The 27,923-nt window shown below is 39.4% G+C and overlaps 1 protein-coding gene across 1 annotated transcript; it reads right to left on the bottom strand.

The window, feature by feature from the left end:
* uhmk1 (U2AF homology motif (UHM) kinase 1) lies at positions 1 to 27,602 on the bottom strand. Its single transcript, XM_043699828.2, has 8 exons — positions 27,156 to 27,602; positions 21,737 to 22,029; positions 18,050 to 18,241; positions 15,413 to 15,507; positions 12,481 to 12,557; positions 11,751 to 11,846; positions 11,188 to 11,276; positions 1 to 867 (listed from the first exon to the last, which is right to left on the bottom strand). The coding sequence occupies exons 1-8, from the start codon at positions 27,475 to 27,477 to the stop codon at positions 712 to 714; spliced, it is 1,320 nt and encodes a 439-aa protein (XP_043555763.2). The 5' UTR covers positions 27,478 to 27,602; the 3' UTR covers positions 1 to 711.
* Positions 27,603 to 27,923: the final 321 nt, after the last annotated feature.

The raw sequence follows: 27,923 nt of genomic DNA, 5'->3' as shown, positions 1-27,923 counted from the left end.
TACAAGGAACGTCTTTTATCTCCCTGAATATAAATACATCTACACTGCACCACACACGTACCATTCAAGCTGCTGTAATATGAAGGCCAAATAAAGCATTACTGAGAATTTTAAGAGAAAGTGCTCAAATCTGCATCCCCCTCGCTCACAGTAAAAAGCTATTTTTCTGGTGTATGTGGGTGTTTGCATGCGTGCATCTGAGTATACTTACACACGTTCATTAAAACCTTTAAGAAATTACATCTTTTCTGCATCTAGAGCACTTAAATGCTTGCAATGTGATCCTTATGACCTCACTATCAGATTCAACCTACTTTTGTCTTCTATATTTCCCACTATTTACAAAAATGTTCTGTGATTTTTTTTAGGTTCAAATACGGTAATCTTAATTTTCACCAGCATGCTCCCCATTAACAAGAATGTAATTGATAGCTCTGCCAGCAAAGATGTTATTTCAGCATTTTACGAACCAACTGCAGGTTGCAATAATTTCTAGTAATAAAATAGAATTTGTTAATAACTTGCCAACAGATTTAAGTGCATTAATCCCTAACTCTGTAAACCTTTTCTCTAAAACTAGCTGCTTAAATTGATGCTCGCTTACACACAAAAGGAAACGGAGCAAAATATTTAACCTTTTACACTATTGTATTAAGGAACATTTCAAAAGGAACCTGGGTGATTGCAAAATATGGTGAGCCCTGTTGTAACTTAGGTGTCAGCAACTACGGTATGATACAGATATCCCCTCTTGTAGGCACAAAGCGGGTAGAACGTAGCCACAACAAATTTGCCATCGAACATTCTTCCGGTCAGCATCTGCTGGGCCACTTTGCAGTCAGCTGCACGTCTGAATTCAACAAAAACCTAGTTTTTAAAGAAGAGAGAGAGAGAATCATGGTCAAACATTACATTTTAAAAAAAAACAGTTTCGTTTATCTCAGTCTTGACAGGAGCTACAGAGTCTCTTAGAAGGGCTGTAAACTTAAACTGAATATTGAGGATTCACATTTATATCATTCTCTGCTCCTTGACAAACTTGAGATGAACTTAGATGGTTCAAGTTTATTTGTAGTAAATAGTGTAGCTGTAAAACACAAATCACAAGCTAACACAATTTTTTCACTCATGAAAAGGAGAAGGAAGGAGGTAACCTCTAAGTATTTGTGGGCGGCACAGTGGTTAGCACTGTTGCCTCACAGCGCCAGAGACCCGGGTTCAATTCCCGCCTCAGGCGACTGACTGTGTGGAGTTTGCACGTTCTCCCCGTGGCTGCGTGGGTTTCCTCCGGGTGCTCCGGTTTCCTCCCACAGTCCAAAGATGTGCAGACCAGGTGAATTGGCCATGCTAAATTGCCCGTAGTGTTAGGTAAGGGGTAAATGTAGGGGTATGGGTGGGTTGCGCTTTGGCGGGTCGGTGTGGACTTGTTGGGCCGAAGGGCCTGTTTCCACACTGTAATGTAATGTAATGTAATGTAATGTAATCTAATCTAATCTATTATCAATCCAAAGTAATGCCAATCTTGATTCTCATTCTTTAGTACAACCATTTCAGAAAAACCCTTCTTTTAAACCTTGAATAGCAAGAATGTGGAACTCACCATGTGTGGAGCAGCTGAGGTGAATAGCATACGATGCATTAAAGAGGAAGATAAGTAATCGAGAGCTATACTAATAGATAAGGAAAGGTGGGAGAAGACTTGTGGAACGTGGATTGCTTGGGTTAAATGGCCTGTTTCTATGCTGCCTGTTCTACACACTGATGGAAAAAAAACCTTGTTTTTTCCTGTAACATACCCAAAATTGTGGCTCCATGCAACTTTTGTTAGTTAAGCCATGAGGTCTGAAAGCAGAGTTCAGTTCTGGTTTAAGTAGCATGCATTATTACTTATGTGTTCTCTGACCGATGGCAGATTCTGGTCTTTGTACCTTGAACCAATAATTCAATTTCCATTCAGTCCAACATTATTTTTGCCCTTTCTCGAAATGTTCCCTTCTCCTACCAGGCTTTTCCTGACTATGATCAACAAATTTCTTTATTCACTCACTCTCCAGAGCACTTCTTCATTTGTTACTTTTTCTGTCTAGCAGGTCCTGTTCATTCTCCTCCAACCCCACACTACAAAGCAATTAAGTTAGTCTCATCCTTCTGTAACATCCAATTCTGACTTCCATTCAAAATCCACTCTAAACCAAGCTCCTTAAAACGTTGCTTCTTTGATTTGGGTATTCAGGAACAGTCTCTTATCCAATATGGCCTTTCCCATTGCTATCCTTGTTCTTATATTTGTTACTTCTTCCATCTGTGCTTCCTAAATACATGAATTTCTGTCATGGCTCTCTTCTAATATGAATAGTTCATGGTGATACTCAGATATGCATTAGTTTGTCAATATTCTTCATTCCAGATTTGTTTCCTGCTGTTACTAGTCTATCTACTAACCCTTGTAATTCTTCTTCTGTGCTTGCTATTAGTGCTTTGTATTCTGCAAATCTAATTGATGTTAATATTTGCAACCTCCACATACACCTTAATGGAACATCAGATTCCACGTCTTCAAATATTTCTTAGATCATTGCTTCTGCACAGACAGCGAAGAGGAGGTGACCAATAACACATCAAATCTCTTTTCCAAATTACATATGGTTTCTAATTCCCATTGGCAACTCAGCGTCGCTCTCGGTTATTAAACAAAATTTGAGTGGTCCATTTCTCTGACCTACTCAAAAGTCTTTCAGCACTCAAGAGTTTAACCTAGTGAATCAATTGAACACTTTTGAAATATCCACAGAAATGTATCACTCCTGTCCAAACTCTAAGCTGTTCACTCCTTAATTAATTATTCTGCAGGTTATTTCTTGACCCTCAGCTCTTCAATTTAAGATCATGACTTGTCTAATTGTAGTCTCAACTCCGCTTTCCTTTAAGATTCCAAAACCCTCGACATCTTTTTCTCTCAAAACTTTATTAAACTCTGCATTGAACAGATTTTGCTTTCTGGGAAAAGAGAATTTCACACACAGTGAAGTCCTGCCCTGGGAGTTATATTCCTTGCAAGCTTCAAATGATGATTTTTACTAACAGTAAACATGGCAGGCTGCTAATGCACAGTACAAGACGTGTAGTTTGTAATTTCCAGTAAGTTTGCTTGTTTCCTTTAAAAATTAGACTCAAGAGCACAGTAGTCAAAAAAAAGGACTGTGTGAATGAGCAAAAGACTGACAGGAAAACAACAGAACTTCATTACATCAATGACCCTCCATGACAAAATGTTTGTTTATCCCTGGATTCTAACATCTGCTATGTAGTTCTCTGCTGAACTATACACTTTTTAAGATTAGATTAGATTACATTACAGTGTGGAAACAGGCCCTTCGGCCCAACAAGTCCACACCGACCCGCCGAAGCGAAACCCACCCATACCCCTACATTTACCCCTTACCTAACACTACGGGCAATTTAGCATGGCCAATTCACCTGACCTGCACATCTTTTGGACTGTGGGAGGAAACCGGAGAACCCGGAGGAAACCCACGCAGACACGGGGAGAACGTGCAAACTCCACACAGTCAGTCGCCTGAGGCGGGAAATGAACCCGGGTCTCAGGCGCTGTGAGGCAGCAGTGCTAACCACTGTGCCACCGTGCTGCCCACTTCTGTTCTGTTCACTGGAACCATCAACACAACTGTCAATGCGTGAACAGACTAATTGTACAAAAGTTTGAAAATCGGCATGCCTTACGCTTCTCTTTCAGGGCAATCAATGTTTGTCTGTATGAAGTTTTCTGGCCTTTCTCCTGATAAAGTAAATATTTTTGCTGCTAGTCAGGCCAGTGATTCCTTTAATGGACAATATCTGTTATAGTTTATAAAATTCAAAATAGATTTCTACTAGGTAAATAAACATTCAGTTGAACTTCACCATCAAAAAAGCCTCTGAAACTGGTAGGAAAGATCATCAAGGCAATATAAGACAAAGAACTACAGATGCTGGAGATCTGAAACAACCAAAAACAAATTGCTGGAAAAACTCAGAGGGTCTGGCAACATCTGTGAAGAGACAGCAGTTAACATTTTGAGGCCTGTGACCCCTGTGAAGAAGGGTCACAAGATGATCAGGGTGCTTGCTTTATTACGATGTGGCAAATTCGGAATCTGGAAAATGAACTAACTAAATTAAAGTGAACATAATTTGAGTCTTCAAAGAAGCTACAGCGCGTGGATTTAATCATGCAGCACTTTTTTTTCAACATGCCCATTTCTATTTTGTGGGTACAAAAAGAGCATTAATTCAGAATAATAATGCTAAAGATCTGCACGGCTGTGTTTGCCTCTTGAAACTCAATGTCAGGATGAAGAACTCTCAATGTGATCATGTTCTTTTTTTAAACTGCTGACCATATATTATCATCTCCCTTAAGTAGGGCTTGAGTGCAGTGTCAACAATGACAGCTGCTCCACTGGCTGTGGAACATTTATGTATACCGGTGGGAAAGAATATGCATGCAAACTTTAGATTTGACTTTAGATACCAAGGGACATTATGAACAGAAATGGGTTGCACTGGCCTCAACTTCAATTTCATTGTTGCACTTGGATAGGTCCTGGTCAAATGGTAGTGGTCTGGCTTCGAACACAAAACAGGTCTGACGACTTAGGTTGTTATGCTGTAGTAATTCCTTACCTATCATGAAAGGCGAGCAATAGATCTGCACACAATGCTGGAACTTGTGGGGAAAGTTGGGGAGAAGCAGCTAATTTCATCTCATTGGCAGATGCATAACTAATAAGGCATCTTAAGTTGTCAAACAGTACTGTTCATAAATAATATTGGGATAATTTATAAATGTTGGGATATGTTGTCAAAGAGTCTTAAATCTTTGGTGGACACGTGCGATGAGTTGGGACTTGTAGATGTGTGGGAGGTACCTCCATCCTAATGGAAGAGACTTCATGTTCTATTCCAACCAACACAATTGACATTTTTTTTAATGCCAATTGACGGTTTGGACAGAATACTGGCATGCAAAATTGGGAATATAGGTGTTTCGGATCATGTACCAATGTATTTAGTGTTAGAATCAAGGGTAGTGCATGTCACTTGCGCATGGATCCATTTTTGTTGGGGGATAGTAAATTTGTTGAGTATGTTACAAGAGAGTTCAGGGCCTTTTGGGATATCAATTCAGGTACGGTTAGTAATCCGGCAATGCTTTGGGAGGCCACTAAGGCATATTTACGAGGTCTGATCATTTCATATTCATTGACTAGAAAGAGGCAGAGGGAGGAGCAGCAACGGATGCTGGAGGCCTGGCTGAAGGTAGCTGAGAAAACCTATTATAATAGGCTGTCATTGCTTAAGCTACAGCGGGTCACAGCTCTCTGGGCTGCTCTCAACTCAATGCACACACAAGTGGCTAAAAAAATCTCCTTTGCCAAACAAAGACGGTTTGAATTTGGAGATAAGCCTGGGTAGATATCTGACTTATTTGACTAGGAGGAAAAAAGCTTTCCAATCTATTATGTCTGTTAGGGAGAAGGCTGGTACGATTACCCGCGAATTGAAGAAGATCAATGTTAGGTTTAGGGATTATTTTGCAGAGCTATATCGGTTGGGGCCGGGGGGGTGCAGAAACAATAAGGCATCTCCAGGGTGGCAAAGTGCCAGGGCCAGATGGATTGCCAAGTGAATTCTATAAGGAATTCATAAACATGTTAGTGGAGCCACTTCTGGGGAAGTACAAATATTCTTATATACAGGATCGTCTGCCGCCTACTCTTAGAGAGGCTAATATCTCCCTAATTTTAAAGAAAGGGGAGGACCCAAAGAATGTGCTTCATATTGACCAATTTCACTGTTGAACATAGATTTCAAAATTTTATCCAAGATGCTGGTTCTGAGGTTGGAGAAGGTCCTGCCCCATATTATAAAAGAAGACCAGACTGGCTTTGTGAAGGGCCATAGCTCCTCCAACAATATTAGGAGAGTACTGAACACAGTACAAGTATGCCAGCAAAGATTGATTCCTGGTTTAGTGGTCCCCCTAGATGCAAAAGAGGCATTTGATCGGATAGAATGGCCATATCTATTTCAGGTCCTAGAGCGTTTTGATTTGGGGGGATCCTTTGTCAGATGGGCAGCAGTACTGTATAATGATCCTAAGGCGGCAATCATTACAAATGGTATTAAGTCAAATAACTTTAATTTTGAAATAGGTAGTCGACAGGAGTGTCCTTTATCACCGCTGATATTTATCTTGGCAATTGAACTGTTTGTCAAAACTATCAGGGGGGATCCTGAAATAGTATCACCAAAGGTGGGAATGGGGGAACATAAAATCACCCTATATGCTGACGACGTGCTTTTATTTTCGGCCAATGCGGAGAAGTCTGTTCCTCGAATGATTTAAACAATTAATTCATATGGTGGTTTCTTGGGTTACAGGACCAATTTTACAAAATCAGAAGCCATAAGTAGGGGAATTAGTGGAGGTACCTAATCTGAAGGATGGAGAAAGTGAGGACTGCAGATGCTGGAGATCAGAGCTGAAAAATGTGTTGCTGGAAAAGCGCAGCAGGTCAGGCAGCATCCAAGGAGCAGGAGAATCGACGGTTCGGACATAAGCCCTTCTTCAGGAATGAAGAAGGGCTTATGCCCGAAACGTCGATTCTCCTGCTCCTTGGATGCTGCCTGACCTGCTGCGCTTTTCCATCAACACATTGTTCAGCTCTAATCTGAAGGATGGAATGCAATTCCTGTTTACATGGTCGCCAAAAGGTTTTGTTGTATTTGGGAATTTTTATTACTCCCTCCTTCCACCAACTGTATAAAGTTAACTATGTACAACTACTAGAGAGGATAAAACAGGATTTGCAGTGGCGGGAGGGGTTACCGTTAACATGGTTGGGCCGAATAGACCTGATTAAGATGAATGTTCTTCCTTGACTGCTGTACCCATGAGAACGCTCCCGTTGTTGTTACTAAGACAAGTGTTATAGAGGCTCAGTGGTTGGCTAGGGTCCTTTATTTGGTGCCACAGGCGCCCTCTAATTAATTTCACTAAATTGTAGCTTTTGCAGGCTGAGGGAGAGGTGGATCTTCTGGATTTGAAGAAATACTAAATAAGTGCTCTGTTAACATATGTTGGTGACTGGCTATGGGGGAATTCGGAGTCGATTTGGCTTGATATTAAAGCCTCACAGTCGAGATATCCTTTAATTAATTTATTATTCATGGACAAGATGAAATCCGTGACCCAACAGTGTAAAAGTCCAATTATATTAAATACCATAAAAGCCTGGAGGATAATGAGGCAAGACGAAAGCAACTGGTCTAAGACTTCGCCATTTACCCCACTGGTGGGAGCTCAAAGATTTAAAGGAGCTCAATGGATTCCGGGCTTTAAGGCATGGGAGAATAAGGGAATCTTCTGTCTGTGAGACTTATTCGAGGGGGAGGTCCTGATGTCATTTAGTCAGTTAAGTCAGAAATATGGATTGTCTAATAGGGACCTTTTCCAATATTTCCAGATAAGGGACTACATACAGAAGAAAAGAATACTCCGGTATCTGGGTGCTCTTTCTGTACTTTATATCATTTACGCCCTGGGGGACATGGAAGGACTCCATAGGACGTGGAATCGAGGGCTAGGAAAGGATATTTCATGGGAGTTTTGGGAAGACATCTGGGGGAATGAAAGGAAAATCTCAGTATATAACAGAGTGCAGGCCATGCAATTGAAGATCTTACACAGGGCTCCTATAGCGCCAGAGAGGCTAGCTAAGTTCAAGAGAGGAGTATCGTCAGGGTGTCCCAAATGTAACATTAGTATAGGCATCTCACACACTGTTACTGGTCCTGTTGTAAAATCCAGAGATACTGGAATGCTATAGTAAGGGAGCTAAAGGTCATCCTGGGGATTGAAATTAATGTAGATCCAGCATTGTTTCTTTTGGGGTTGTCAAAATTTGCCCTCTCTAGGGGAACATGGGAAGAGATTGTGTAATATTCTTACTCACTGGGCGAGGAAGAACATTCTAGTGAACTGGACATCAGAAAAACCACCAGGTGTTATGGGGTGGTGTAGGCTGGTGATGGAGCATCTCCCCCAAGACTACCTCACAAATATGGTGCACCACAAAACGGAACAGTTTTACAAGATATGGCGGCCCTTTCTCAATTATATTGACCCTGACTTATCAGTAATATTAATCAGGGCTGTGGTATAGCCATGGGAATCAGTATAGGTGCCTGTGGGCCCCAGAAGGAGGAGACTGGGGGAAAGAAAAACAGTACTGTAGATGGTGCTTCCAGGGAAGGGAGTCTCAGTGGAGGTGTGATGAGTGAGATAGAATAAAGCAGTGTGATATTATTTCATTTAAGTTATTTGAATTTAGTTTAAAGTAGTATTTATTTAATATGAATGTACTTTAGTTTACGTTTAGTAGATATGTTTGTTCTGGTAGAATAGTAGGTAGTTTATTAACAATGGTATTGTGTTATGACCTTTTTTGTACTACATTTTTTTCCTGTTTTGATGGTGTTATTCTTTTCCTTTGTAAATAAATGGTTTGTAAAATATTTAAAAAGGTTTTCAATAAAAATATTTATTTAAAAAAAAATCTTAAAGCTGGTGAGTCTTTGAATAGCAAGTTTTGTGATGCAGCTTTAAGAAAAATAATGATGTTATGGTCAACATGGTAATCAGAACATGAGATGCTTAGTTTTCTCCTGTTTAGATATAATGGTTTACAAGGGCTCTTGTGGGCACAGTGGCAGCAGCCCTACTTGTGAACCATAAGGCCAGATTCATGTCCCATTACTCCAGAGGAGTGATAACATCGCTGAACAGACTGATCAGGAAATATTAAAAATGGTTCAGCAGTTAGAAGGGATACCAAGGTGACAAAACCGATTGGCTAGATTGGCATATAAATATACAGATGTATCATTAAGGTCTCTCTTTGCTTGGTTTGGGGAAAAGTCAAAGTAGTAATCAAGACAGAAAGTTAGGAGTGGGCACTTGCTAGTATGTTAGCATTTGTTTGGGACATTGCTGTCAATGGGTATTTTCCTTTGTTGAGGATTTACAGTTGGAACACAAAGATGACTTAGGCAATTGCTACAAGTTAAGATCTTCCCCAGAATCCAGTTTCCAGAAATCAGTATTAGGGATAAATAAATTGACTCAATATATTGAGTGCACTTAACAATACACCAAGAGAGAAACACTCCATTTTAACCAATTACACTGATGAGAAACTTCAGCACCTAAAGCTAGATTGGGAGCTTTTGGGTTCAAAAGGGATCCACAAGATTTGAAGTTTTAAAACTATAAAGAGGTTTTTATGTATCTTACCATTAAACTCTTGAAAGATTCTGCAAGTCTAGAGACAGAATCAGGGAGCTAGGAAGAGAAGACCCTGAAATCCCAGGGTTCATGGGAAGTTGGACTGACAATCGTAGAGCTGTACAGCATGCAAAGATACCCTTCGGCTCAACTCGTCCGCACTGACCAGATATCCTGAATTAATTTAGTCCCATTTGGCAACACTTGGCCCATATCCCTCTAAACCCTTCCTATTCATATACCCATCCAGATGCCTTTTAAATACTGCAATTTTACTGGCCTCCTGTAGTTCCTCTGGCAGCTCATTCCATACATGCACCACACTCTGCGTGAAAACGTTGCCCCTTAAGTCCCTTTAAATCTTCCCTCTCATCTTAAACCTATGCCCTCTAGTTCTGGACTCTCCCACGCCAGGGATAAGACCTTGTCTATTTACCCTATCCATGCTCCTCATGATTTTATAAACCTCTTTAAGGTCAGCCCTCAGACTCCAACGTTCCAAGGACAACAGCCCCAGCCTATTAAGCATCTCCCTATCGCTCATATCCTCCAACCCGGTCAACATCCTTGTAAGTCTATGTTGAAATGGTACATCATGCACACCTCAACTAGTGAAATGTTAAGTATAGTTTATGGTTTAGTATAGAGTCGAAGTTCCTACATACTGGAATTGCTTGGTTGGGGGCACTGCTGGATTTCAAGGACAAGTCTAAAATTGCTAAAATTAGTGCGTTGGGACATTTCTTGATACCATTTGGAGTGAATCAAATTGGCTGAAGACTATGTCTAAAACACTGTAGACCTTTTTGAAGATGACGGAGGTCAGGATGACAGTAAAAAGAAAATGCACATTTACATTTTAGACTGAAGCTTTGAAAGGTCTAATTTTTGAATATTTAATTCTAAAGTGAACTTGATTAACATAAGAATACATGAGGAAACAGAATTCAAAACTGCTAAATCTGATAAAGAGGAGTTAATTGAGGAGTGAAATAAAAAAAACCAAATGTGAAATCTCAATGATTCAGTTCATCAGCAAAATTTAACCAGTCATTTGCCTGAACATATGGCAAGTATCGGGGGAAAGGGAAAACTGCTAAAGTTTGTTCAATATACACCTTTAGACAATTATGTGACAACTGTGACTCAGTTGCCTCAGTGTCACAGGCTGTGGGTTCAACTCCCATTCCAGGGCTTGAATGTAACATCAATACTCCAATGCAGTACCAAGGAAGTGCTACACTCTCAGATACAGACTTTTGAATGAGGAGTTAAACAGAGATCTGATTTGCCCACTCAGGTAGACGTATATCCTTGTCAAAACCTATCCCTCAAGTAATATCAGAAAACCAGATTCTCTGGTCATTGTAACTGCAATTGAAAAGTTGCTGTTTGCAAACTGGCTGCTGCAAAACCTATAACACAAAAATACACTGGAACACGTGACTGTGAAAGGTGCCACAGTCCTCCATCCTATCTGTGCTGCTTTCATTCTGACTCTGGCTCACACTATTCATTCATTGAGATTACATTTTCCTCCAAGGAATAACACTACAGTACTTTGAAAATAGAGTTAAAAATCACTCAACGCCAAGTCATAGTCCAACAGGTTTATTTGGAAGCACTAGCTTTCAGAGCGCTGCTCCTTCATCAGGTGGTTGGTGAAGGAGCAACCACCTGATGAAGGAGCAGAACTCCGAAAGCCAGTGATTCCAAATAAACCTGCTAGACTATAATCTGGTGTTGAATGATTTTTACCTTTGTGAACCCCAGTCCAACACCGGCACTTCCAAATCTTGAAAACAGATGAAACAGATAAGCATCGGGGAAATATTTACCTGGCCTTTACCAGGATTGTCCTTTGGGACAAGCAGAGACATAACTGGTCCAAACTTCTGGCATTCTTCCCTCACATCTTCCACAACATCTGTTTGGAAAAGAAAGCTGAGTTTTAAATTAAATTCAAATATAGCAATGTAAAAAGACAATAAGCATTCATAGAATGGAAGCAGATCATTCAGTTCATCGAGTCCACACTGAGCCTCTGAAGAGCATCCCACCTAAACACAACTCCTCACCCTAACCTTGTAACCCTGCATTTCCCATGGTAAACCACCAAGCCTGTACATCCCTGGATACCATGGGCAAGTCTGCATGGCCATTCCACATAATCTGCACGTCTATGGACTGTGGAGCACCAGCAGGAAACCCATGCAGCCACAGATTGTCGCCACAGGGTGGAATCACACCTGGGTCCCTGGTGCTGAGAGGCAGCAGTGCTAACCAATAAGCCACCATGATGCCCCCATTCAAGCTGACCAAGTCAAAGCTTATTTCTTTCCAGGCAACATACTTGTTTTGAAAATATCTGATGTAAGTAGAAAAAGTAACACCAACTGACCTTCATATTCTTCACAATGAAGATGGCTATCATCAATAACATTGAGTAGTCTCAGCACTGGTGTTGGAAGCATAACCAAATCTTCAATATGAGGTGCTAATAGTAAAAATTAACATAGTGAGCACTTCATTTTAGCTATTTCAATGTAAATTAAAAATATAAAAGAAAAAGTTCATTTTTTTCCCCAACAATAAGGCATTATACTACAACTAAACAATATTGAGAATTGGTTATGAAATTTTGTCCGAAGATTCTTCCCAAATGAAAAAGGGCAAGACAAAGCGGTCTCAAACACCAGTGAAGTTTTGCAAAGCACACTAATGTCCATTTTTACTGAGCAGTGGGAAGCAGAGATTTGCATATTTTAGTTTTGCAATAATGCGTTGATGCATGTTGCATATGTTATAAAGACTGGAGGTAGAAATTTTACTTAATGTGCACCAGGCATAATCTGCAGCATAGATAGAACCAAAGACATTTCAAACATCTGTAACGAGAAACAGGTCTCTCTCCTTCACTCTACCACTATTCTCCAATATGTTCATCAATGCCAACAATGTATAAAAATACAAGGTACATAAAGATCAGATCTCCAAGTTTCATGGCTCCAACACAATTCACAATTTATTCATGTTACACGTAAACTGTCATTACACATCTGTGTATAAAATTGTAAAATTCTGGATTTTGGACTCAAAAAAAAATATGAAACGTAGAACACTGAACTTACCAAAGGGAATGCTGAAGAAAGGGTTGTATAAAGCATGTTCTGCTGTAGTTCTGTGTGCTGGATCATCATGAAGCATACTATAATTTAAATATTGGAAGGAGCAAAAAAACTGTCAAATATATAAACAGAGTACATAATTTAATAGACTTTTTAAAAAATTAATTAGCGTAAGCCATCATTTTCTTGTATTCACAGTGATGTACTTTTAATTTTTTTATATCACTTTCGATTTCTGCTAATGTAATAGAAATAATTTCTGTACTACAACTTAATTGCTACTATACTTGCCATATTGAAACACAGCATTCCATTAAGATTAAAACAGATCTAATACTGATTTATTCCTAATATGTAAAAATAAAAACTACTTATGACTATTTATGCAAACCATCACAACTTGGGATTTCATTAGTAAGCCTGCTTCAATTAAATGACTGTTGATTATGAAGACATTCCATATTTAATTTGAAGACGTGTTTTGAAGGACTGTGGAAAAATTTATCAACTTCAAGTTTTGTGGAGAATTTTGAATTGGTTTCTTTAAGAAGTCACAGAGTTCATTATGGACATGGAGATTTTTAAAAACGCGTTTTCCATGATAATGCCTGGTTGTTGGAGGCCATCTGCTGGGAGATGCTTGGGGTTTGTTCTGATCTTCAGTTGGGAGAAAAGAAAATGTGGAAGAAGGGCCTACTCAACTGCTCTCGTCTTGCTGAACAAAAAAATACTTGAGAATTTAGGATAAAAGCTATTTGTTCTTCCAGAAACATTACTGAAAGAACTTCTCAATATTGTATTTCCTGAACAAGGATTTCAGTGGCAGATGCACATGTTTAGTGACCTGTCCTTAAGTAACAGACCATTGGAGTGAAAGACATGAACATAAAACATCGGACCTTTTCTCTCATTGAGCAGTAAAATCCATCAGCTAAAGAGTTTTTCAGAAAGCCAAACTTTGCAAGAAAAATGTTATTCTTTACCTTGTATGTCAGAGCACGTTTTTGGGTTATTTACAGCAATGCAGAATGACGCAAACAGCACATGGTCAATTCCTGCTGTTTGCATCCTCCTGCTGAGGTTACTACGAAAGTCCGACTTCTCAATCTCACGCCTTGCCTGAGATGTCCTGCTGTTCAGGTTAAGCTCACCAGCGCTTTTCTTTCTTTAATGAAAGAGTAGCCCTATGGTCCTCTGAGACTGTGGCGACATTATCTTTAAGAGGGTTACATATATATACTTACACATTCCTTTTCCCACTCATATACCTAACAATTCCTGTACTCAAGTAACTTAGATAAATGCATGTGCATATATGTGACTGTACATTAGCCAGTCTGCATCTTCATTGACTAAGTATTGTTCTGAATAAAAAAAATTGTGTAAATTAACATGATTGAGCGATCTTTTTATTAAACCTTGATGTAGATAAGGTCTTTAATTAAGCATTTTCGTAGCTGAGAAAAATATTTTTATATTACATTGTGATCCATGAGTTATGGGACAAGAGCAACAGCTCTTCCAGCGCTGGTCATAACAGTTACATTTAAACCCCTGCAAGTGAAAGGTGTCACATTGTGCCTGTGATTAGTCCAACTCAAATGGAAAGTCCATGTTCCGGAGCAGCTATACAGATTTTTTAAATGAGACAATCAATCAGTTACAAGCCAAAAGCATGGAGAGGATAGTTAAAAAGTAGACTTTACAATTCGAAGTTACTCAGAAGTGAAACCAAAAATAACAAGTTAGGCTCCTGACAAGACTAGACATACAGCTCACTATATATTAATTTTGAACAAGATAAATTTTATGCAGTGGGCTTTGGCTTTTGTTTGCCTCCTATCTGTTAAGTTAGTTTAACTTTTCATATCAAGACTTGTCTGACCAATGTTTAGTTTCAGTCTGTCTTCAGCAGGACTGAAATAGCAGAGTAAGGACTCATAAGGGATACAATGTCCAGTTCAATTTCAAAAGGACCTATCAATACTCGTCAGAGATGTCCTATGGTACAATGAGTTCTAGACTATTGTAGTCCAGGCCCATCACTGGAGTGTCAAGTACTGCTGAACCCAAGAGAACATTTAAACATCTGGTAGGTTCACAACTTAAACATCACTTTTGTAACATGTCTGCTTTGACAGTCCTGCAAATGTTGGCTACATTCCTGAAGCAATGTGCTTAGATTTTAATGGTACGTTATGCATTTCGACATATGTTATTGAGTCAGAGTCCTTACAATATAAATTCTTCCTTTTCTTCATTAAATTATGATTTAATTATAAATGTAATATTCACAAACAATAACTTCACTTCAAGTACTTATTGTATCTGAAATAACTTAAGTCAATTTAAGATGCACTAAGGGTGTCAACACTAGCACTGTTAACAGAGTGTTAAGTTCTAGGTTATAGACCTACCCCAGGTTTAGTGAGCATGTAATCTAGGCTGACACACAACAATAAAAAAAAGAGTAATTGCAATTCTATTGGGAGTTTCACTTTGCATACAGGTTTTTTTCAAGAGCAATAGCTTTATTTTGGATAAAATCAACAGTGAGCATTTTTTTTACATTAATGTTGCTCTCCCTCATTTATGAGATGTTGCTGCATACCTAATTATCAACAAATTGCTGCACTTCAAATATTTGTGAAGCATTGGGATGTTTAATGAACAGGCTACTTAAAAAGATGCATTTTCTTGCCCACTGTGAATGCCTGCGAAAATTAACACTCTGGCTAAACAAACATCAGTAGTAGTTCTATGAAGCTTAAAAGCTTACATGCCTCCCTTTTCCACTCATACACCTAACAATCCCAGTTCTCAAACAACTTTGATAAATGCATATGCATGTATGTGCCTGTGGAGAGTAAAGAAATATTAACCAATTTTCAGAAAAAAATTGTAATGTTCAAGATGCTTAATAAGTATAATTAACCTTTTGATAACATCTCTGAGGTGATAAACTGGGATAGCCGAGTATACCATATCTTTACTTGCAAAAATGGAATCGATGATGGCAGAACTGTTTGCCTAGATAGAATAAAATGGAAACATTTAGATCATAGCAAAAGTCCCAAATGTAATCAAAATGGTGCAATTAGATTATTAATCTTAGAAAGATTGTGGAAGAGTTTTTTTTCTGGTGTTATGGCCCCATAGTTTGGGTTGATAGCCAATTGGGAATATAATTGTTTTTACAGAAAAGGCAAAATTGAATGAGCTTACAGAAAATACACAACAAAGGCAGAAATAAATTTTGAACAATCCTATTACAAACCCTGTCACAATATGGCATGAAATGTTAATACAAAAGGTTAACTTTTCAGTCTAAAACTGTAATTGTGAAACCGTCATGTTAAAGTTTGAACATCAGGATATTTGATTGCATGGAACTTGAGTATTACTGAGAAAAGACATTTTGTCTGAGTTTTTTGCCTTACATTCTTCAGACAACATTGTAAGAACAGCAAATTAAGAGGAATGAAACTTCTAATATCATTTCTAACCTGAAGGGATGGGTAGTTTAACGACCCTAACACTTGTGCCAATGCAGTTCTAACAAGCTACTAAGAGGTTCATTGCGCCAGTGACTTTTAAAAAATTCCTTCTGAAATTTCAGTTCTCACTTCGGTGACGTGGAGTTCAAAAATTGGAATGAGTTTGTTACAATTTTGTCATACAAACTTTGTATCATCTCATTACTGTAACATTAATTCAGGATTAACCAAGAAAAGATTTTACTGCTAAGGAGGTACAAATGGCTTGGATTTCAGTCAGCTTCAAAACGGACAAAAACCGAGTAATCATTATTGCTAACTCAAAGGATTTTCACATATCCAGCAGCAGGATAAGCAGCCAAACGAAAAGATTTCCTTTTGCTCAAACTGCAAATTAGCAAGTAATTTTTAATTAAATAGAGCAAAAAACTTTAAATAGAGCAAAAAAAATTTAGTGCAAATATATATGGGATTAACAAGCAACTGAAATAGCATAAACTTAAAATTCAAACCTGAAGTTTATCATAATGGAGAGATTTGAAATACAAATAAATTTTGTTTTATAGAGGCAGTGAGGCTTTTCATGTCTGTTTACAAACTTTTAACCAATTATAGATTTATGTTACCACCAGAATACATCTCACTGAACAAGCATTGATATCATGACAGCATAGCACAAATGGGAAGATTTTAGTCAGTTCAATGATTTTGAATAGTTGGATTCTTGGGACATAAACAGTACACCCACTGCAGAATCACTATATCACTGACAACTTCTACATTTCTATATTTAACACTAGACATGTGGACTCCAGACTTTGCTGTCAGTTTCAGGAGAATCATGGAGGCAAAAGTCAACAATCCCAGCCCTATTACTACCACAATATCTGACTATTATCTTGACGGGAGGAAAGGTGGCCCATGATGCAACACTGGGAGAATGAGATCCATGCTTGGATCCCTGTCACAATTTTATAGATCTCTAATTTTAAAATGGAACTGAATTTGGATAAAGTAACTGCAGTCAGTGGAGTCTTGAGTGCTCTGCTCTACTTCAGCCTGGGATCTCAAATTTTAATTCTGCAGTTTTGATTGGTTACAAATTTCTGGATGTACAATAAACTGTAAACAAAGATGTATTTTGCTTAAGCAAAAATACACACATATAAAATATTTTATTTCGATCAGAAAATGGATTGCTTAAAGGTCTTGCATAATTTTAATTTTAGATTAATTATTAGATTCCCTACAGTGTGGAAACAGGCCCTTCAGCCTAGCCAGTCCACATCGACCCTCCGAAGAGTAACCCACCCAGACCCATTTCCCTCTGACTAATGCACCTAAGTTTAGCGTGACCAATTCACCTGACCTGCACATCTTTGGAATGTGGGAGGAAACCAGAGCACCCGGAGAAAACCCACACAGGCACGAGGAGAATGTGCAAACTCCACACAGACAGTCACCTGAGGCTAGAATAGAACCTGGGACCCTGCTAACCACTGAGCCACTGTGCTGGGAAAGCAATAAGGTAAAGCTAATTTATTTCCTGGTGTGTGACAGGCTAATTTTCACAATTATTTAATGTACATTTTGTGCCCACCCAATATTAGATCAGTGTAGTCAACTATTGAAGAAAACTGCATGTATTTTGAAAGCGACCACTGGAATCAGTCAGCCAGCTAACAACATAGAAGCTTTTTAAACATCCATTGTCCATCACAATACGTGGGTTATACTCCATCTGTAAATTTGTGGCTATTTGCACAAATTTGGTAACCATATGAAGCTGAAGGAAAATGAAATGGTGCTTCCTTTCTTCTCTCATCCCTAAATTCTCAATCACTATGAACATTGCTTTATAAACTGACTATATGATGAGAAGATAGATTACATAAAACTTACAGCACAGAACTCAGACAATTGGTCCAATTGGCCTTTGCTGGTTTATATAAAATGTCAATTTCTGAACGGATATAAAGCACTTCCATTTCAAATTTGTGTTATACAGATCGTTTAATACAGACTGTAAAACTGCTATTGCCTAGATATTGTACAATAAATGGTTTGATTCTCACCTTCCACTGTGGAGATTTGATAGTCTCTTTCAGTTTTATTCCCGAGAACATCTCCAGCAAAATTATTCCAAGGCTCCAGATATCAACTGCAGTTGTACATTCTGTGTTGCTTTCCATGCCCATCTGTGCTAGCATGTTATGTAGCTCCGCTTCAGGAGATCTATAACCATCTGTCTGAATATATTTTACATCCTGTATAGTGTGGACAAAGAATGAAGAACCATCTTAAAAGTACATTCAAGTGAATGTAGTCATTCTAGTCTCAAAAGGGTTAAACAGATGATTTCAAACAACCTTTTACACAACCTATTGGGTTTCTATGTTTTGATAATGTTTCTATGAATCATCATGGGGCTTCTGTTAGACATTAGGCTGCCAAGTAAATGCAGGTAGTACTGAAGGGTTTTAAGAAAAAACATATTTCCCATGAAATTAACTGTTTATATGCCAAATATTTAATGCCAAGTAATTAATCATACAACAATATGACACTATCACCACAGAGTGGAAGGGAGGGTGGGATCAGATTTTCATCATTTAACTGGAAATAATGTCACTTAGTTTTTCAGGAATGTGAATGGTAGCTCACATACTGTTTACTAAAGGACAAGGATGAGTTCATGTTTGCTGTAATTCTATCCATGAGGCAAGAAGATTTGGACATTTTAAAAATTCCAAAATGTTTCCTTGTCACATTCAGAATTAAGGATAAAGAAGGGAATATATGCTTTGAGTGAAGTGGATAGAGGGTGAAGTACAAGAAAGATTGGTACTTGATAGCAGCTTTTATAACATCATAATGTGCGTTCCAGCTAATGAAATACTTTGGAAGTGTGGTCACTGTTGTAATGTAGGAAGCACTGCAGCCAACTGGCACTCAGCAAGCTCACTCAAACAATATCACAATGAAATAATCCATTTTGGTGATTTTGGTTCCTTTCTCGCACATACGTGGAATGAATTGCCAGAGGATGTGGTAGATACACGCAGTTACAACATTTAAAAGACATATGGGCATGAATTCGAAAGGTTTAGAAGGATACGGGTCATATGCATGAAAATGGAGCTAATTTAGTTTCAGGAAACTAGGTTGGCATGGATGAGTTGGACCGAAGGTCTGCATCCATGCTGTACGAAGGTATCCATCAGTTAAAGTTTAAACCGTTTGCATATAGTGTTACAATTTTACTTGGAGAATACATTATCTCTCACTGTTGCATTGTTGATTTGCAAGTTTCCTCCAGACTTAAATATCTGGTTAGCAGAATTCAAATTGTTCATAGGCACCATTTCATTCACACAGATGTCCATTTTCAAAGGAGATAATTATACAAATGATTAACACAACAATCAATTGAAACCATTATGCTTCATGGAATATCATGAACAATAAATCTTGTTGCTGTCAGTTGGTCAACATAATACTGTGCCCTCTGAATTGCCAGCTCCCAATACCACTAGGTTTTCTAACTTGTTATTTACACCACTACAAAGTGCTAAAATCATAGTGAATACTTATTTACAACTGCAAGTGATTGCTGAATTCTATATGACTTAAGCAGCTATGGGAACTATAAAGCTTTGTATTTCAATGCAATTCTAGAAATTTGGTTTCATGAATCATTAACCTGCAGAAATCTTGGCAGTTTCGAAGTGATGATAAGCACAGTAACACATTCCCTGACATCCTGCCAGTACGTTTCTGCAGCTCAACATACTGTAGAGGAAGAAATGATGGATAGGGTGAACTTCTCTGGGAAAAAACAGGAACTGGATTGAAATGAACACACCTATGTTTAATCACTCTGGTTACATGCTATTTTTGAGATTTGTGGTTCAGGTTGTAAGTTTGCTCACTGAGCTGGAAGGTTTGTTCTCAGACTTTTCATCACCATGCTAGGTAACATCAGTGAACTAGGAGAAAGTGAGGACTGCAGATGCTGGAGATCAGAGCTGAAAAATGTGTTGCTGGAAAAGCGCAGCAGGTCAGGCAGCATCCAAGGAGGAGAATCGACGTTTCGGGCATAAGCCCTTCTTCAGGAATGATTCCTGAAGAAGGGCTTTTGCCCGAAACATCGATTCTCCTGCTTCTTGGATGCTGCCTGACCTGCTGCGCTTTTCCAGCAACACATTTTTCAGCACCATCAGTGAACCTCCAGTGAAGTGCTAGTGTTCTGTCCTGTTTTCTATTTACGTGTCTGTTAAGGTGGGTGATATCATTTCTGGTCCTTTTTCTTAAAGATTGGTAAATAGGGTCAAAATTGATGTGTTTATTGGAGTTCTGGTTTGAATGCCAGGTCTTTAGGAATTCCCATGTGTGTCTCTGTTTAGCCTGACCTAGGATGGATACGCTGTCCCAGTTGAAGTGGTGTCCTTCTTCATCTGTATGTAAGGATACTAGTGATAGTGGGTCATATGTTTTGGTGGCTAGTTGGTGTTTGTGTATCCTGGTGTATAGTTTTCTGCCTGTCTGTTTGATGTAGTGTTTGTTACAGTCCTTGCACAGTATTTTGTAAATGACATTAGTTTTTCCGGTTGTTGGTATAGGATCCTTTAGGTTCATCAGTAGCTGTTTCCGTGTGTTGGTAGGTTTGTGGGCTACCATGATGCCAAGGGATCAGAGTAGTCTGGTTGTCATCTCTAAAATGTCTTTTATGTATGGTAGTGTAACTAGGATTTCTGGGCATAGTGTGTCTACTTGTTTGGGTTTGGTGTTTAAGAATCGGTGGACTGGGTTTATCAAGTACCCGTTGTTCCTGAATATGCTATGAGTATTTTTCTTCTGCTGCTCGTAATTCCTGGATGCTGCAGTGTTGTGGCCCATTTAAATAACATGCTGATGCTGTACCGTTTGTGGGTCGGGATGATTGCTTCTATAGTTAAGTCTCTGGTCTGTGTGTGTCGCTTTCCTGAAAACGCTGATCTGCAGGACTTTGACTGGGACAACACATCTATCCTAGGGCAGGCTAAACAAAGACATGCATGGGAATTCCTAGAGGCCTGGCATTCAAACTGGAATGTCATCAATAAACACATCAATTTGGACCCCATTTACCAACGTCTGAGAAAAAGAACTGGAAATGACATTACCCACCTTATCTGACCAAGACACACAAATAGAAAGCGGAACAGAACACCAACGCTTCACCAGCAGCTCACTAATGATGCCACATGGCGTGGTGACGAAACAGCTGAAAACAAACCTCCCAGCTCAGTGTGAAAACTTAACTGAGTCCAGATACATTAATAGCACTGAGCAAGACTTTTTTAATCTTGTGTTTTAGCATACATTCTCATGAGGGGCATGAATAGGGTAAATTAGAAAGTCTTTTTCCCTGGGGTGGGGGGGGGGGGGGAGTCCAGAACTAGAGGGCATAGGTTTAGGGTGAGAGGGGAAAGTTTAAAAAAGGGACCTAAAGGACAACATTTTCACACAGAGGATGGTGCGTGTATGGAATGAGCTGCCAGAGGAAGTGGTAGAAGCTGGTACAATCGCAACATTTAAAAGTCATCTGGATGGGTATATGAATAGGAAGGGTTTAGACGGATCTGGGCAAAGTGCTAGCAAATGGGACTATTTATTTAGGATATCTGATCGGCATGGACGAATAGGACTGAAGGGTCTGTTTCCGTGCTGTACTTCTGAAACTCCGCTCCGATATTAATGGATCTTGTTTCACAAGTTACCTGATTGCCTTCTTGGAAACTGAGGCCAAAGTCAATGAGTTTAAAGCACTCATCCTCCGCACTCCACAGTATATTACATGGTTTGAGATCTGCATGCACGTAACCCTCTCGGTGAATAAAAGCTAATGCATTGAGTACATCCCGTGCACAGTGCTGGATCATCCACATTGAATGGCCTCGATTAATGGAGTGTAGCAGCAGCTCTGAGACACTGACATCCAACAATTCCAGCAAAATGCAGTTACAACGTTGGTTTGTGTAGGACATGTTGGAAAATCTCCCATATAAAGTCACTGGAAGCAAAAAGCATAAAATAAAAATTAAAACACAGAGCAATAAGAAATGTGATTAGAGCTTGTTGGTGTCTACTAACTATTAGCTGCAACTACTCTTTTGTAACAACAGGGAACATAGGAAAGTATTTGTACATTGTCTGGTGATCATTTCAAGCACAGTATTTTTAAATCTACTCAACCTAGAAGACCTGTTACTACGACAATTTGGGATAATGTTTGCTAACAATGGATTTTGTATAAATGACCATCTCAAACCATTTCAGTTTTGTTGAAAAACTCTACAGTCAATGTGCATCAGGAAGTGAGCTGAATACCATATTAACCTGTCAGTAACATCATGTGAAGGCAGAATGTTGGCTAAGACACCATGGTAACTTCCCTGTCTCCTCTTGAAAATACATTAAGATGTTTATTCCCCCACTTTGGTGGCTGTTTAGTGTCTCTGACAGTATAGCCTATCTGCACTGCTCAAATTTCTATCCTGCAATGAGGCATTAACTTAGATAAACCTATGAGAAAGAACTGATATTAGCTTACAACCCTTATTTAATTTATGAAGAATCTAAATTGAGATGATTACTTCACTTTAAATATATTCATCTAACAAAGGGTTCTTCATATCATACCCCCTCTCGTATTTTAGAACTTCTTTTTCCTATATATTCCCAACTAGAATCAGTTGCTAATGCTTGCAGTTCTGTCACAACCAAGGAATTCTGTATGGCCATCTCTCAAATGTTAAACTTAAACTAGGCAAGTATATACAATCCTAAAGTAATTTAGAAATCCTCCTGTTATTTCTCTCTCAAATTCCCTCTCAACAAAATAATTAGTCATACATTTAATTCATTGTTTGCTGAATCCTAGTACCCCACTTGCTTTTATAACATCAGTGATCACATTTCAAAAAACTTTCAGATGACATTGTTATCCTACCAACAAACGTACTTTCTTTGAAAGTGGCACCTTGAAAAAGACTAATTGGTTTACTCCCTATTCATTTTGCTTAGGCCTTTTAAGCATTTATGTACTATGCCTCAGAAGGTAGTGATGGCGGAGTCATTAATTCTAAGGCAGCAAGGGATTGATTCTCTTGCCTAGCAGAAAGTAAAATTATTGCAGATAGATAGAAAACTGGAATTAAGAACACAAAAGGCAGAGCAGCCTTCAAAAGCCAAATACTCAACTACTGTTCCTAATTTTTAATGTGTATTTACACGGGATGTCAAGAGTTGAGTGCGTAGTGCTGGAAAAGCACAGCAGGTCAGGCAGCATCTGAGGATCAGGAGAATCAAGATTTTGGGCATCAGCCCTTCGTCAGGAAGCCTGCTATTCTCACAATCAATTCCATGTAAAACATCAAGGATCTGGCTCTCCTCACCCTCTACTGCTATGGGAATAACGTGCACGTAACTTTTTTTTAATCTGCGCCTGTATTTCTTTTTTTGTTAACCTAAAATATTATCTGAAATTTGGTCCAATTATCATTTTTTCCTTCATGCTTTTTTTCTCTCAATCCTTTTCACTTTTATTAATCTCAATTGCTACTTCCTGGCTCAGCACATTCATCTTTTGGATTCTGTAAGCAATGCCAATTTAGCCTCGTCAGATGACAGAGCATTATTGAAAAGCACACTATTATTAAGCTCAACAGCAAAGTAGCTGCTCTTGCAGAGGTGGCATGAACATAATGGGTTAATTGGTCAGAAGCTGTGCTGTAAAAATTACATAACGTTAGTGTGACTTGTCTACAGACATGTTGCTTATTAGGTAAGTGAACACGATGGTGATGACCACCTATTCATTGTGCACACATGAAAGCATTTTTTGGGCTGTCCTGCTATACACTTGGGACAAATTTTGTTGTAGTTAGCATAGACTATTAAAGAATATGGTACATATAACAGGTATACAGTTTTCTTGTAATGAAAGGTAGGGAACAAGTAGGTGACATGCAAAAGAATAAACTTACCGAACTAATGTTTTTCAGGTATTTACAACACCCACAGGGAGTAAAGTTTGTTAAAAATCATATCAATGCTTCCAAGATGTGAGTGCAATTCACATAACTCATGTGAATTATGCACAATTGTCCTTAGTCAATTTGCTATTCTAAGTGGGAATACCCAGTTTCAACATTCTTTGTAACAATGGTATAGGTAGTTGTTATCATCTAACTTGGTCTGAAGCAATGCCTGAGATGTAATTGAGCATGGTAACTGATGTATTAATCAGAGCTAATTTGGCATGAATTGTTTATAAAAATATGGGGAGCTAGTAACCAGTAGGGTTGAGTTTTATGGACTGAGATTAACTAAACTAACACTCTTATTAAAAGTGAGAACTTAGACTCCAAACAATAACAATGCTTATACTGTACATCCTGATGGTAACTTGTTCTCCTCAATATGATTCACCAATAAAGGATATGCACCTTTCATTCAGAATGCAGAGTCCATGGGTTGTAAATGGAGGTGCTGGGACCTGACTTCACTGGAAAATGTGAAATAATGTGGAACTAGAACCAGACTTCTATAAATATTGAGAGAGATTTCAAAGAAATGCTGCTAAATGCCTATTTACGGTTTAGCCCCATCATATTCACCAGGTAGCATAAAAACCCAGTTTTCATCTCAGGTTTTCAGTAGTTGCCAACTTAATTCTGTTAGTGGCATTTTATGTAGCAATTGTGAAAATTTATTTCAGAGAATACTGCCAGACACTTCAACCACTGTGGTTAAAGTCGAGACCAAGGATGTATTTCAAAGCACATTTTGGAAACACAAAAAAAGCTTTTTCCAGACATTGCACTGTATCCCTGAAGAAGGACTTATGCCCGAAACGTCGATTCTCCTGTTCCTTGGATGCTGCCTGACCTGCTGCGCTTTTCCAGCAACACATTTTCAGCTCTGATCTCCAGCATCTGCAGTCCTCACTTTCTCCCCATTGCACTGTATCCTGTCTGTGTCATCAATACACAATGCCATACAATGCACAGCTGATTAGAACAAATGGTCCAACTGTAGAGTTAGTATTATAGGGAATCTTTCATGTTAGACAGCACAATTTTAGTGCTTCAGAAATAGAATAAACATGGTTGATTTGTACACCACTTCACTGAAAAATCACAATTCTACAAAAAATTTGAGACAGCAGAAATTAAGAATGTTATGAGGCAAATTAATTTCCAGCAGAATTGGGTGAATGTTAAGATCATCTAAATATAATTGTTACACAATCCTTTGAGGCAATGCAGGCCTTTTTAGTTGAAAATATACTCAAATGATACTGCGTAAGAATGACTGAAATCTGAAATAATTTTATCCTACATCTAGGTTTCAGATGATAGACTAAACTGATATCTCATTTATCCCCTCAGAGATATGAAAGTTTGCATGACACTATTCAAATAGGAAACCAGTTCTCCCCAGTGTTCAGGCCCATATTTTCGCAACAGCTTTAAAAAAGATCTGCTTATCTCATTTACTCTTTGCAACATTTGTTTCTTAAATTGCCACATTTCTTACATTGCGAAAAACATTTAATTGACGATAAAATGCTGAGGGCATGAAGAATACTGTAAAAATGCAAATTGTTTTTCTTTTAAAGATTGGCTGCAAACTTTATGAAGCCCATCCTCAGATTTGGATTTAACTTTTAAGATTCAAAGCAGTTTTTTTAAAGCCATACGGTTGCATGTAAGCAATTTAGAACAAAACAATGAAATTTTCATTTCCAGGGTCAAAATCTATCATACACCTGTTTAACTTGGTTTCACTTCAAAAAGATAGTCAAACAGTTTTTTTACAATTTATACTACTTTTGAATAGCTATAAACTGCTGCCTAGAAAGTTAGGTGCAGTGGAATCAGATTTTCCCAAATTGGTAACTGATACATTTCTCATGACTAAGATCTGCACTTTTGTTTTCAAATTATCTGAATGCTTTTAATAAAATAAAATGCTAACACACTCGCTGAGCTCAGTGCATAAAGTAGGAATTCAAATCAGAAACAATTACAACATCATAAGCATTTAGAGATTTAAAAACATGATGGCGCATCCCTGCTTGTTTTTTCATTTGGGCACAATCCAATTTGATATACATTAATTTATAATATTTGTAGGTGTCAAGATCAGCGTGGGAGGTATCAATTTCAATTTAGCTGGAACAAGGAAATTCCAGCCTTATAATTTGCTGGAAATAAACAGAATGAAAATCATTTATATTGCCTAATTAAAGACTAGGTCGAACGCACATAATGTACCAGCTAAAACTTAAATGAACCTGTACCTTAGTCCAAAGTCCACATACCATCTACCTTCAGTTTACTGTCTGTGAAAAGGTGAAAGATTCCACAAAAGTCAATCTTAGTATGAATCATTAAGTGAAACATCAGAATAGGTCATTCAGCCCTCAAGACTAATTTGCCATTCTCAGACATAATCCAAAGCAATCCCAACATGATATTCACTCCAGTCATGATTTGGAGGTGCTCGTGTCAGACTGGGGTGTACAAAATTAAAAATCACACAGCACCAGGTTATAGTCCAACAGGTTTATTTGGAAGCACTAGCTTTCAGAGTACTGCTCCTTCATCAGGTGGTTGAAGGACTTGATGACGGAGCAGCAGTCCAAAAGCTACTGCTGCCAAATAAACCTGTTGGACTATAACCTGGTGTTGCGTGATTTTTAACTTCACTAGTCAATGGACATATGCAGAATCAAGAATTTGTTGATTAGAGTACAATTAAGGTGGTTTTGCCAAAAGTAAGAAAAAAATTGCAAAAAAAAAACAATCAGGCAGCTTCTGCGGAGAGAAACAGTTAACCTGCCAGCAAAACTTACAAATCATTCACTGAACTTGGCTGTGAACGCACGGCAACTGACAATATACCACATCTAACACACACAAATAAAAAAGCCTATCTAAGGCCTACCATCCATCACCGAAGCCTTGTGGCAAAATGTAGTCAGCGCTGCATCTGAAGGGGGAATAGCACAGGCCCCGTTCCTGGGGATGCGGCGAGATTGTTTACAAACGCTGACAGCGCCCAGGGCTGTTTCTGGCCTGAGCGCAGCCTGAACGCAGGCTAGCACAAAGCTTCCCCGATCCCGCTTACCGATATTCCTGTGGCCCTGCAGGTCTTCCAAGACCCCGCTCTCGGTCAAAAAGCCGTAGTCCGACTTGGTGTCGTGCACGAACTGTTTGACGGCCGCCCGGGCCGCCCCCGATGTCACGCGGTAGACGGCGGCCGACGACCCTTTACCGAGGCACCGCTGCGCCCGCCACAGCCGCCCGTTCGCCTGGAAGACGCCAAGCGGCGGCAGGTTGCTGCTGAGCCGCTCTTCTTCCGAGTACCAACCCCCCCCCGTATGATACCGCGGCCGGGGCCGGGGCCTAGGCCTCGGGCCCCGGGGCCTCGCTCCGACGTAGGTCGCCATTTGCCTGGAGCAGAGTTCGTTGGAAGAGGTCGGGGATGGTTAACGGTGTTATGCTGCGGGACGGCCGCTGGCTCCCGGTCCAGCTAAGATCGGCTCGACAGGCGGCCTTCCCCACCCCCACCTCTCCGGGCCTGTAAACAAGGCCACAGGCTCGCTCTCACCCCCCCACCCCGGGCAGCCGCTGGGACACGCGCATGCGCGACAGTGCTTCCTCGCCCCGCCCCCAGGCGGCGGGTAAACAAACGCGTGACGTCATCCGCCCAGCCACTGAGTTCTGATTGGATGGTCCAGCTGCCAGTCACATTGCAGGTCAGCGCCCCACAGCGCGCGGCTTCATCTTTCCCATTGAACAGGGTCCAGATTAGAAGGCGGTGCTGGAAAAGCACAGCAGGTCAGGCAGCATCCGAGGAGCAGGAAAATCGACGTTTCGGGCAAAAGCCCTTCGT

This window comes from Chiloscyllium plagiosum, unplaced genomic scaffold, assembly GCF_037043375.1.
Source record: "Chiloscyllium plagiosum isolate Xiang-an unplaced genomic scaffold, Cpla_swu_hap1 HiC_scaffold_9, whole genome shotgun sequence".
Taxonomy (NCBI): domain Eukaryota; kingdom Metazoa; phylum Chordata; class Chondrichthyes; order Orectolobiformes; family Hemiscylliidae; genus Chiloscyllium; species Chiloscyllium plagiosum.
This window is presented reverse-complemented; position numbering and strand designations above follow the sequence as displayed.

Excerpts from the sequence above, each read along its gene's own strand:
- uhmk1 (XM_043699828.2), bottom strand. The coding sequence starts at position 27,477 with ATGGCGACCTACGTCGGAGCGAGGCCCCGGGGCCCGAGGCCTAGGCCC. Across the intron at positions 22,030-27,155 it reads GCAGGGCCACAGGAATATCG|TGACTTTATATGGGAGATTT; the intron begins GTAAGCGGGATC and ends TTTTGCTTCCAG. Across the intron at positions 12,558-15,412 it reads CTCAGAGATGTTATCAAAAG|TATGCTTCATGATGATCCAG; the intron begins GTTAATTATACT and ends TTTAAATTATAG.